General features: G+C 29.2%; 2 protein-coding genes across 2 annotated transcripts; both read right to left on the bottom strand.

The window, feature by feature from the left end:
* Positions 1–7,249: 7,249 nt before the first annotated feature.
* On the bottom strand, positions 7,250–8,118 carry CLUP02_18155 (homogentisate 1,2-dioxygenase; the record flags this gene model as incomplete). Its single annotated transcript, XM_049297058.1, has 2 exons — positions 7,250–8,014; positions 8,080–8,118. The coding sequence occupies 2 exons, from the start codon at positions 8,116–8,118 to the stop codon at positions 7,250–7,252; spliced, it is 804 nt and encodes a 267-aa protein (XP_049138282.1).
* A 4,366-nt stretch (positions 8,119–12,484) lies between these two features.
* CLUP02_18156 (uncharacterized protein) lies at positions 12,485–12,709 on the bottom strand (the record flags this gene model as incomplete). The annotated part of the gene is made up of 1 exon (XM_049297059.1): positions 12,485–12,709. The coding sequence occupies one exon, from the start codon at positions 12,707–12,709 to the stop codon at positions 12,485–12,487; it is 225 nt and encodes a 74-aa protein (XP_049138283.1).
* Between the last annotated feature and the right edge of the window lie 1,260 nt (positions 12,710–13,969).

Below are 13,969 nucleotides of genomic sequence, written 5' to 3' on the forward strand. Positions count from 1 at the left end.
TTACTTATATTAAAATTAAAGCCGCGGGTTATAATAAGTAGTTTAATATTAATAAGTTCTTTATAAATATTAATATTACTAAGGTCCCTTAGCTTAACTAGGATTATAAGAGCGTTATTTTAGATAATATCCCCCGTCCCCGACCCGTTACTAATAATAATAGCGTTACGGCCCCTACTTTACTTTTTACCCCGCCTCTTATTATAGCTCTCGTTATGCTTCTTATTATAGCTCTTATTATACCTCTTATTATAGCTCTTATTATACCTCCCGTTATACCTCTTATTATAGCTCCCGTTATACTTCTTATTATAGCTTCTAATAGTAATTAAGTAGCGAACGCTCTGCGAACTATTATTATTAATATATATAATACTTTACGTAACTTTAACTACCTCCCTCTTACTTATTATAATATTAATAAAGTTAACGGCCTTATTCTAAATAGTTAGCTAAGTACGTATATAAAGCCTCTCCACTTTTTATTTACTAAGCGGATTACTATTACTAATTATTAAGCTTTAGAAATATATACTAAAGCCGCTATTACTACCGCTAGTATTATATAAGTTACTCCCCTTTTATAACTAAATTTTAATAATCTCTTAGTAACATATTATTAAGGGTTATAATACTATATCTTTTTCTTAAGGATTACGCTAAGCTAAATAAAAAGGGTTCTATAATATATTATTAATTAACTTATTTTTAGTAACTTTTTATTACGAACTTAACGTTTATTATCCTATTTTATATATACCCTTTTCTTATAGCGTTCGAATTTATTAACTACTTCTACTACCTTTTTAAAATACTTAATAAGCTCCTATATATTATACTTAATAAGCTACCTAGCTTATTTAATAAAATATTATAAGTTTCCTCTCTCGCTTTATATTATAACGATTCTTTTAACTTTTTAAACGTCTTACTTATCCTCTAACTCCGAGAGATTTACTATTTAGTTACTAACTATTTAATAATTTCCTTATAACTTAAGCTAAAAAACTAAGAAAATATTATATATTCTCTAATACTACTCTAGTAAATATACTTAATAAGCCTATTTCTCTACCCTTTTAGCTATTACTATTTTAATATATCTTAGCGCTAGTTTATTATTTTTAAATTATATATTCTTTATTAATAAGCTAACGACCTCTTTATAATTAAACTCTTTTAGGGTATATCTTTTATTATAATAAGCTACTTAGCTTTTAAAAACTTATACTTACGCTCGCGTAGCCTAGGCCCTAATTTCTTTAATTTTTTAAACCCTTTCTTAAACTCCCTAAACTATAGCCTTATAATTAAGTATATATTTAACGTACTTAGGGTAGTAGCCGTATAGTACTATATATAAAAATACTTTTATAATAAAGTATTAATTATTATTATATATCAACTCGGCCTCTTTTAACTATACTACTTACTTATTTAGCGAGCCCTCGGTATAAATCTTTAAATACTTTTTTAATATTTAATAAGTTCGCTCCGTTTAGCTATCCGTTTATAAATAATATATAATAAATAGTTAGTAATATATTACCCGTTCTTTAGCGAACTCTTTTTAAAATGCGCTTATAAAAAGCTTATTTTTATTTATAATAATACTTTTAAGCGTATTAAACTTATATTCGACTTCTTAATATAGGATACTTATTATTTATATTACGTTAAGTATTTTAATAATAAGTAAGAACTTTATAAACTTTATTATATAATAGATAATAATTAAGATATTATCGTATTTTATACTATTATTACGAACGCTTAGTAATAGCCCTATAATAAAGTCTATAAATATTTTTTAAAATAAATATAAGGGTAGTAATAATAACTATAGCTACCCATACGGCTTATGTCTTAGGGTTATAACTCTTAAATAATATTTATAGTTCTTAATATATTCTTAGATATTTCGTTAGATATTTTCTTAATAAAACTTTTTTTAAATTAACTCGAGAGTTTTCGTAGCTCTTATATAACCTATTTTATAGTTATTATAATATTAATAAAGGATCTCTATTTAAAGAGACTTTACTTAAAAAATAATAAGTCTTTTTTTAAAAAATAATATACCCTATTTATTAAGTAAATATACTCTTAGCTCGCTAGCCGTAGTACGAACTCTCGCTAATTATAATATATAAAACTCGTTTTTAGCTTATAATCCTTTAATAAGCTCCTTAATTTTTAATAAAAGATAAGAAACGAATACCGTTTTACTTCTTATAAGCTCTTTTATAATAGGGTATAAGATATATTATTTTAATATAATAACCCTAGCTCTATTTAACTCCTTTTTATTTTTATTAAATTATTAACGAGCGTTTATTAATAACTCTCTTACTTTTTTACCTCGAGTCGTTATAATAATAATTATTATTATTTTATTAATACGCTTTATAATATATTATTAATATAGGGGAGAGGATTCCCTATCCCTAGAGCTAGCCGATATCTAGCCGGGATCGCAAAGGGAGGCCTTAATTACTTAAATATATACCTTAGTAATATTATTTTATCCTTTTAGGCTAATTATCTTTTACTAAATATCAGGTAGTAGTTTATTAATAAGACGTAGCTTTTAAATTAATATAAAAAAAACGTTTTTATAAAGCACTTCCCCCTTTATATAGTCTAGCTTTTTAAATAGACCGTTTACTAGGTTCGTTTTCCTTAGCTAGTATTCTAAGTTAAAGTTAAATATTAATAGTTTATATACTTACCTCGCGAGCCTTCCCTAAAGGTCCCGCGCTAGTGCGCTAATTACTCCCTTAAGTACTTAGTAATTTATTAAGACTATAAACTTTTATAAAAGGCCCTAGAGATAATAAGCCTAGTACTCTAGCCCTTTTATTATAATAAGTAGTTCTTATTAGCCCGTAGCCTATTACTACTCCGTATTTATAAGCTTTTATAACTAATAAGTAACGGGTTACTATTCTCTATTAGCTTATTATAATAAGATTATTATAATAGCTTTAACCAAAACGTCGGTTTTTATTTATATAATATATTATAAGTTTTAATACGTAAGTATAGTTACTAAAATAAAAACGACCTTTAGCTAATTAAACGCCTCGTTTACTTCTTTAATTTACTAAAAATCCCTTATTTACCCTTTTTTTATTTTTAGTAATACTATTATTAATATAATAATACCTAAGTATTTAATAATAAACTTCTAATAAAAGTTATAGAACCCTAAGACTACTTAAATATCCCTAATAAACTCTAGCGCTTTTTAATTAGCGATCGTTCGTACTTATAATAAGTTAATCTCGATTCTTTTTAATATAATAATATAACTTAAGAACTCGACCCTTTTTTAATAAAACGAGCACTTTAATAATTTAATAAAAAGCCTATATAAACGTAAACGTTAAAGGACTTTTTTAATATTCTCTATATACTACTCTTTTATTATTAAATAGATTATTAGATCGTTTATATATATTATATAATAAGTATTTAGTAAGTCGGCGAGCGCTTAGTAAATATATACTTAGAACGTTACGGGTACGTTTATTAGCTTAAAAAATATAATAATATATTTAAAATAACCGTATCGGCTCTGGAACGCTATTTTCTATCGGTTTTCTTTTTTAATTTGGATATAATAATAAGTATTCTTAATATTTATTTTTAAAATCTACTTCGCTCTATAAAGCCTATTTAAGAGCTTATTGATAAGTAGTAGTAAGTATTGATTTTTTATAGTTATTTTATTTAGCCCGCGGTAGTTTATATAGAGGCGTAGCGTACTATCCTTTTTTAATATAAAGAGGATAAGTACCCTAGCCTTATTAACTAAAAATATAATATAACCGTTCGCTAAGTTCTTAGTAATATACGCGCAAAGCTTATTAAGTTATTTCTCGCTTAATAAATAAATAAAACTATATAATAATTTAATACTTAGAACTAAGTTAATAAAGTGTTCTACCCCGCTATATAACTACGGTCCCTTTACTAACTACTCATTAAATATCTCTATTTTTAATTAAAGTTTTAATAATAAACCCCCTTATAGTTTAGTCTCTATTACCCCCGCAATACTTCTTATAATAGTAATATATAATATATACGCTCTCTTATAGTTCTTAATAATATTACGAGCTATTACCTCTAGTTTAGTAACTAAAATAGGCTTATACGACTATATATTTATTATTATATTAATATAAATACCTTCTTAACCTATTAATAGTCGTAATAATAAGAGGTTTATTATTTTTTTATCCTTATTAACTACGGTAAATAGTCGCTAAATCTTCCTTAGCTACTTATAGTAATTAATAAAAAAGAGCGTTAATTAGTAAGCTTTCCCTTAGCCTACGGCTTTATTCTAAAAGTCCCTTAACGAGGGAGCTATAATAATAGCTAGGGTTAACCCTAAGTAGGTTACGAGCCTAGTATTAATAATATTTATCTTAGAGTATATATTTATATTAACTTTTATTAGCTTTTTAATAATACCTTATAAAACTATTACCCTACCCTTCGTAATTATTCTTATTAATACCCTCTTAATACTTAATATAAGCGTATTAAGTATATTACCTATACTTACTCGTTTTTTAATAAGTTAACCTCTATAACTCTCGGCTTAGTAATAACTCGTTAAATAGTTATTAACGTTAGTTTCGATCGGGGGTACGTCGGCTTATTATCGCCCCTACTTCCTAACTTATTCTTTTAGTACTTACTAAATATATAGCCTATTTTATTATATATAAAGTACTTAATATTATTATTACGACGCTTTTATAATAGCTTAGTACGAGTACTCTTATTATATAGCTTTTATAATATTACTCTTAATAAGTCCTTAGAGCCTAGCCCCTTAGAGCTCTCTTTACTCTTTTTTTTATAAAAAGGGGATATTTAACGTAATTACTTTAATAACGGATATAGCCTTTTCTTACCGTCTTTTTATAACTAATCGCCGCCCTTTTACTAATTTAATAACTATAGTTTATTAGCTTTATAAGCTATATTACGTACTCTCTTAATTAAAACCCTATAATAAATTAGATCGTCCTATAGCTAAAATAGTAGTTTAAAGAAGAACTAGTATATCTCTATTTTTAAATTCTTTATATTTTCTATACTTAAGTTATAATAAATTACTAACTACTTAGTAAGGAACTAAGTAGGGGTCTAGCCCTCCTTTAGCCTCTTTATCCTTAGCTCTCTATAATATTCCCGTTTTTAAATCTCGGGGTTTACGTATTATTAATAAATAAACGCTAAAAAGTTACCTTAAGAAAGGGGATCCTAGAGGCTCTTTTTATAATTACGCTATTATATTTATAATAATAGGGATATTTTAAATAGGGCTTATTTAATATACTATTTTATAATACTCTCTATGCGAAGCTTATTACCTACCTCTATAGTAATAATCTAGTCTACTACTTAAATACTTATAAACTCTTTTCTAATCGGTTTATAGTTATAAAAAGGAGGCTTTTCGTATTTTCGTTAACCTAAACGCATCGCCAGCTACTTAGTAAACTATTAAATAAGCTCCTCGTATTAATACCGTTCTTAGTTTTAATCTTTAACTATTATTTCTATTATTTTATAGAAATAGGTTATTATTAAGCTTATAAGGTCTATTAAACTAGCTATTTTAGTACTACCCGCGCTTTTATATACGCTTTAACCTCGTATATTTAGTAATTAGTTATTAATAAACGCCCTATTTATAATAAATAAGGTCTTTAGGGTATTAATAAAGTAACTAGCCCGTAAGGGTAATTTACCCCGATTATCTTCTTTATCTAGCTCTTTTATAAACGCTAGTATTTAAATAGGACTCGCCCTATAATAAGCTCGTTTTCTTAAATAAAATAAAGTTAAATAGTTAATTCTAAATAGTTATAGCTCGTTAGCGCTAATAGCTCTTTATTAATAGCTAAGCGTCGTTTTATTAACGTTCCGTTCGTTTTTATAATCTATTATTACTTATATTAATTACTCTATAAAAATAAAAACTTAAGAATTATAAAAAATTAGGCTATAAATACTTAATTAATAAGGCTATAATATAGGTATAAATATATTATAAAACTTAAGCTTATAGAGTTCTTTATAAGGGCTCTACTTCTTAAAAAGTTCTTTTATAATAAGATCTATATACTAGTTACTAAGTTATCGGCGTCCTATCGCTAGCCGCATCCCGAATCTATTATATATTCTTATATAAATTCTATCGTTATATAACTCTTATAATTATTTAGAACTAATAGTCGAGGCTTATTAAGTATACTAAGCCCCTTAAGGGGGGGGGGTCTTAGTCTATAATAAGAATACTATTTTTAACTACTTAAGGGTAGTTTTATCGGTCGTCTAGCTATTATTTATTATTATAAACTCCTAACTAGTATAAGGGTTAAGTTTAAGTAGAAACTACTACTATTATACTAATTTTCCCTTATATATAACTAGTAGTTTAATAGCTTAACTATTAATAGAGATATATTTAATTATAAATACTTAAGTACGCGAACTAGGCTCTTTTTTTCGTATTACTATAGTCTCTACTTTACTTAAAACTAGGCTATTAAATCCCTTACCCTCTAGGATATTAGTCTTATTTATATTATACTTATTAGCTTATTTAATATCGTTAATTTTTAGTATATTAAGTAATCTAAACTATAACTTAATTATATTAGTAATAGCCCTATTTAGATACCTCGAATTAATAATATAACTTCTCTAGACCTTAATTAATAAGTTCCTCCTTAAAAAAGCGTCTATTTATCTCTTTTTAAGAGGATTTATATCCCCCTAAGATTTTAGAACTTATTTAGCGAATTTTATAAACTATTTATAAGTTAGTATAATACCTAAATTATATTAAATACGAACTTATTAAGCTAATTAGTCTTTTTATTATAAAAGAAGCTTTTAGAAGTCTACGAATACTATTACCCTCGTTTAGTAACCTCTTTTATAGTTATAAAGAGTTAACCTTAGAACTCCGAACTTAATCGAGGCCCGATTAACTAAAAGACCTTTTTTAATAGCCTTAAGAGCTTAAATAACTTTATTTTCGGTATACGAGACTATTATATATCAATAAATAAGTATATAAAAAAGAATTATATTTGGACGATTTTTATAATTATTATGGTAGTTTGAAAATCGTGGGTAGGGTTTTAATGCGGTGGCTGGGATGGAGAAATGGGGTGGCCAAAAGGGGGGGGTGGCCAAAAGGGGGTAGGTCGACTTACCATGGAGGGCGGAAGGTGTCTTCCTGCACAAGCCAACGAGGCGGGAAGATGACAAAGTCGGCCACAGCCGTGCCTGGATGGTCTGACGGGCCAGTGAGAACCGTATAGATGGATGGATCCGGGTGGTCAAATGAGATGCTGCCTATGACGGAGAAGCGCCCAAGATCGTACTTGTATGGGTAATATTGTCCATGCCAGGCCACAACATCGAATGGCGTGTGGTTCTGTGTTGCGATAAAGAAATCTCCGTTGAACTTATTGACAATTGACCACTGACTTGCATCCTCATCAAAGGCTGCCGTCGGAACTTGGAAGTCCCGTGCGTTGGCCAAACAGTTGGAACCGATAGGGCCTAATTCCGGGAGTACAAAATGACCTTGGTAGAGCTCAAGGATGTATCCTCGGACTGGTCCGTTAGGTAGGTTGACTTGGTATCTGATACCGCGTGGAATGACGGCAATTTCGTTGGGACGAACTAGCAGGTTGCCCAGCTCGGTCTTGATGTCAAGCACACCATGCTGGAGGACAATCAACATATCTCCGTCAGAAGAGTACATGGCCATGTTGGAATCCATGCTTCGGCCAGCAGCAAAAATGAAGATCCCGAGACCCGTCTTCATGCTGGGATCCCCGGCGCCACCGACTGGTCTGAGACCGCTGATCCAATCTGTCTCATTGTTGATATCAAACGGATCCCATCGCAACTGATTCGGGATTTGGTGAAGTTTGCCTCCGGAGTCAGGTCTGTTCTGCTTCAACGGCTCGAATGTAGAGTGTGCAGCCGCTGGAATAATACGATAAAGCCAGGTCTAAAGGTTTTCATGACGAGGTGCTGTGAACGCAGTGCCGGATAGCTTCTCGGCATACAAGCCGTATAGCGCTTTTTGTAGAGAATTGGCACTGTTAGTATCCCTATTATAGGGTAGTTAGTTCGAACCGTAGTTGACGAAGAGATTAATTAAACTATATAAATATCTGCGTAATAAATATAAAAAGGAGGTTCTAACCGTAGGTTAAGCTAGCTATAATAATCGTAAATAGGGCCCCTAATTAGCCCCTATATAGTCGGCTATATACTACGGTCGAATTAGATTTCTAATCCGATACTAAATTTCTCTTTTTTTTATTAATTTAATTATTATAATTAGAAATATAATTCGACCTCGGGCCCGTTTATTAAGTCGTTTCCTTTTCCCCCTTTTCTTTACTCTTTTTATATAACTTATCCCTTTATTTATATAGTAATTTTTCTATTACTTACGAATTATTTTAATCCCTTATTTAGTACTACTTTTATAAAAGCGTTTACGAGGTTATTTTTATTATTAATCTAACGGATCTTGAGTATTTCGTACTTTTTATACGATTACCTAAGGGTTATAATATTAATTATAAGCCTCTTTTCTTTTATTATTTTTAATTTAATAAGGTATTCGTATAGCGAGTAGGAATTAGTATAAATAACCGTTAGAATAGGTAAAAGGTTAATTTAATTAGTAATCTTCTTTAGTATTATTAAAATTGCGTAGGAGAGGTTAACGCTATTAACTATATTATAAACTTCTAATATTAATATACTTCTTATTACCTACTTATTTTTAATTAATAAGTAATAAATTATATTATTATATATAGTAAATTCGCTCTCGCTTATACTCTCGTTAATTAGGATAATAATATACCCTAATTACGAAGTAAGGTTATTATTATTCGTAAATAACTTATTAACGAAAACGTAAAGCTTATTAGTTATAAAGTCGATCGGATAGTAAATAAGACTTCGATCGAAATTCGTCTTTTACTACTTAAGCCGCTTATTAAGTACCTTAATATCTTATTTAATTAAATTTATAACCTATACTACCTTAGTATAATTAAAAGTTACCTCGGGCTAATAAATACTTATAATATATACCCCTCGCGTAAGTTTAGCTTTATACTACTTCTTAACGTCGGTTATATTTAGATTAACGAGGTTAATTTTCTTACCCTACCCCTTTTACTAAAAAACGACGGTTTCTTTTTTAATTATAAGAATCCCGCCGTTAAATACTAAGGGGGTATTTATTATAAAGACCTCTTTTAGCTTTATTATAAAGCCCGCTTTTTAAAGCTCTTTATCCTTTTTTTTTATAAAGTTAATATTAAATAAGCTTAATATGTGGTGGTTTTTTTTCCGGCTTTATAAGTACAAAAGATCGACCTTAACGGGATTACGCTTTTAAGGGAAATCACACGATATAGTATACTTTTTAACTATATAATATGCGTAATATATCCTAAGTACGCGCTTAACATAATATAATAATTCTAATACGAAAACCGCTATTTAATTCGGGATAGGTAAGCTACCCTACGGCGGCGCCGGCTAGAAAGGTCGACGGTAAAAGTTAGCTATAATAGTTAGCTATAATAGTCGGCCGCTATAGTCGGCTATAATAGTTAGAGGCGGCCCTTAACCGCAGAGGTTCTAAACTTTAATAATAACGTAGAGGTTTTTAGAGAAAGGGCTAAATAGGCTAATATTTACTACTCTTTAAAGCTCGTAAAGATTCTTTTTATCCTTATCGCTTCTAATATTACCTAAAGCTACTCTCTATTTAAACTAAATAAATTTACTAAATAAATCTACTAAATAAACCTATTAATATATAAACCACTACCTAGATAGCTAGTTAAATAACTAGTCAAGAGGTTAGCTAGTTAAAATACTACCTTAACGAGAACCTCTTAGTATATAGTTAGTAATTAGTGGGCCAAAGATGCCCGTCGATAAGTCTGCCCCTCTCGGGCTGGGCGCCCTCGGCCAGCTCGACGCTATAGCTATCGTAGCTAACGTAGGCACGCCTAAGAAGTAGCGAAGTACCTTCCGGTAGTGCGGAATTTAGCTAAGTAATATTATAAGTACTGTAGATAGCCGGGCCGGTACGGATACTAAGATCTAGTATATTAACGCCGGCCTAGCTATAATAGTTATAATAAACGGGCTAGAGGTATATAAAGTTAGGGTAATAAGCCGGCGCCTTAGACGGCTCCTACGGGACCCCCCGGGTAACGATAATACTTATATAAAAGAACAGATTATACTAAACCTAGCTACCTACGCGGGCTAGTACTAAGAGGTCCTATGTGCGTTAGAGTAAGTAAAGCTCGCCCTATAAGCGGCTAGAAGCGGCAGAAGGTTAGGAGCTGTTTTAATTAGTAATTAGGTATAGAGCGCAATATACCCAGTTTTCCTTAATACGTAATATACAATACGGCCCCGGCGGATTGCTCCGTCGGGGGGGAAATAAGCTTAATATATTATTAGTCTATATTCTAATAATCCTAAATTAGTTACCTTTATACTCCATAATTAATAAGCACGGGTCGTACGTAGAGGTAACTATTAATAGTTAATTAATATAAAAATCGTAATAAGTAGCTTACTAATAAGTGCCCGATTCTATAAGCCTATATAGTAGCTTAAGCACTTTAATAATCGTACTTTTTAAGTACTTACTAGCTATTTTTTTTAGTAAATAGGCTAGGATTTTCCTTATAAGCCCTATAGCTAATTAGGTATAAGCCTAGGTAATATTACGGCTCTAAATCTCGTATCCCTTCTTTCGTAGCAATACTATTAGTACTATTATTAATTATTAACTATAGCGCTATATAGTAAGTAATTATATAAGTAGCGTCGCCTTTTTAACGTCGCCGTACCCCTAAATTATATATTTAGACTTCTCATATAGCTAGGGTATTCCTTTCCCTTTAATCTTATAAACTATTTATAATTTAAATATATAGAGGTTTATATATTTTTTTAAGTTATATAAGATAAATTAATAGACCCCTCGATCGTAAAGAGTATCTACTTTAATAAAATCTAATCCCTTATATAGCTTTTTAGTAATTATAATTATACCTTCTTTGCGTAGTTTAACTACTAACTCGAAATCGGCTTTCTTTTTTATTATATAAAAAGTATTAATTACCTCGTTACTAATAATAAATTACTATATTAGGGCTTATTATTATAGTTTTCTGCGACGTCTCGCTAATAATATTAGTACCCTTTTAGCAATTTCCTCTTCCTCATCGTCTATTAGTACTACTATAATAATTTTATTAAGAATAATTTCTTATACCTTTACCGCGGGTTATATAGTTTCCCTTAGCTCTTTTTTTTCTTATAAGTTAGAAATTATCTTATTAGGATCTATATAGTACGGTCTAATTACCGTAATTAATACTTCGAATAGCTAGTTATAATCTCTTATAACTATATAAGAGCGCTCGTTAACGGAAATTAACTTATATAGCCTAGCCTATTATTAAGTAATTTCGCGCTATACTTATATATCCGAATTTAGTAATATATTTAAATTACCCCTTATATTAGGCCTATTGTGTATAATAATTACTTTATTAACTTACTTTTTTATACTTACCTCGCGTAGTACTTATATTACTTTTTTAATTACTCGGGCTCGTTAGCTTATACTTAGCGATAATAATAAGGCTAAGGTCGTTCTTAAATATGCTCTAAATACTAATAACGTTAGTATAAGTCCGTTAGGCCCTATAGTATTATTATAGTATTTAAGTACTATCTAGAGGCATTTATCGTTAATAAAATCCGGATTTTCCTTTTTAATAATTCTAAACGCCCTTTTTAACTACTAATATACCCTTTTTACTTTTTTAATATTATAGTGCGCTTTAATGGGTACGACTTTTAGCTATATACCGTAGGCTATTATATTATTTTTAAATTTTATTAACTTAAAGCTAGTACTAGCGTCGGTTCTAATACCGTTTAGTAGTCCTTAGTATATATTAATCTAGCTTTTTCGCAGGGCTACCTATACTATTTTTACTTATAAATCCTAGAAGAATTGCCCTATTTAAAAGGATATAACTACGTTAATTATATATAGTACTAGCCGACTATTTAAATATAAAATATTAATAACGATTTCTTAGTTAAAGTTAAGCTTATTACGCAATTTAAACTTAAATCTACGTAGGCTCTGCGCATTTATTTAGTATTAATAATATACTTTCGTTAACTACTCTAGCGCCCCTATTTCGATATTATTATTACCTAATTACTTTAAGAGGTTATAAAGCCTAGTAACTAACGGGTACTTAAATCTCTAATATAGTCTTCTAAGCTCACTTTCCGTTAGGTAATTAATTAACTTCGTATTATTAATAAACTTTATAAACGTATACCCCTATTATTATCTAACTATTTTAAAGTGCTTACCGCTAAAAATTCTATTCCTCGTATTATTAAATATAATACCTAGTCGATTTATATCTTTTAAATATAAGAGAAATGGGGTATTAATAAGTAAAATATAAAAAGTTATCGTTCCAAAATGCGTCTCTATTTTTATTATACCTAGGGCGACGATTTCCTTACTTAAGCTAAAACTAATCCTTATAATACCTACTATCGACATATTAAGCGTTACTAGTACGATCTTTTATAGCGCCTAGAATTACCCTTTTTTTTTAATTAACTATTATAATACCTTAGTATCTAGGATAATCTTATAAAAATTATTTAGGCCGTACCTTTTGCTTATATAGAATACCTATACAAGCTTAGTATTTAAGGGATCTAAGTAATATAAAAAGGACCCCTCTAGCTACCCCTAGATTTACTTAGTACTATATTCTTTCTCTTTAAATATTAAAAGAAATAGCGTCTTTTCCTTAATTATTAAGAAAATAAGCTTTAGCCCTATTAAATTCGCCCTTTTAGCCGCCTCCGTATCCGTTATTTAAGGGACCTTCCTTTATTATCTATAAATAAAAACCTACTTATTAAGAGCTTCTATTACCCTCTATTTATTTAGCCTTATATATCCTCTAGAGGCTAACGGGGTAAAAAAAAAGTAATTAATATCGTCGATTTTATTATAATCTAATTTATTAGTATAGGGGGTAAGATCTTCCTTATTTTCCGAATCTCTTATAAGGGGTATATACTTTAGGCCACTATTTTAGCTATTATTACTAAGTTCCGTACCCCTAGATCTACCCTTATATATAATAAAGAATTAGTTAAATTAACGAGGGCTAGTTTTACTATTTACTACCCTCGACTTTTTATATTATTCATACGATTTAATACGCTCTTTTTTAGAGTAGTTACTTAACTAATATTTATTCTTTTTATAAATATAGTATTACTTTTTTTATTACCCTACTTATAAGTTAAATCTCTACTTATTTAATAAATCTGGGCCTCTTTATTAGCGATTATTATATTTAGCCTCTTTTCTTTTTTTATTATATATTCGATCGATTTAATATTACTAATAAGGGCCGTTATATACTTAGAAGTAGGTTTAGTATAGTATTTTTACCTTAATATTAAAGCTAGATCTTAGCCTTAAGTAAAGCGTTTTATAGTTTTTAAGTACTTAGTATAGGGTTATTTTTATTTTTAATATACGCTAAACTATAGTATAAAAATATCCGACTTTCTGCTCGTTTATCCCCTTATTTAGCTAGGTTTTACTAGCTTATTAATTCGATTAATAAGCTTTTTAAAGATCTCTACTCACAATTTACTTTTTATTATCCTAGTTATAAATATAAAAGAAATCGTTCGTAGCTTAAATAGGAGCTCTAGGTTCTTATTATAGGTTTTAAAGCGGCTTCGGATTACGTTAATTATACTAAAAAAGTCGTTTTAATTAAAATTACGTACC

The sequence above is a fragment of the Colletotrichum lupini genome, chromosome 10, assembly GCF_023278565.1.
Source record: "Colletotrichum lupini chromosome 10, complete sequence".
In the NCBI taxonomy this organism is placed as follows: Eukaryota; Fungi; Ascomycota; class Sordariomycetes; order Glomerellales; family Glomerellaceae; genus Colletotrichum; species Colletotrichum lupini.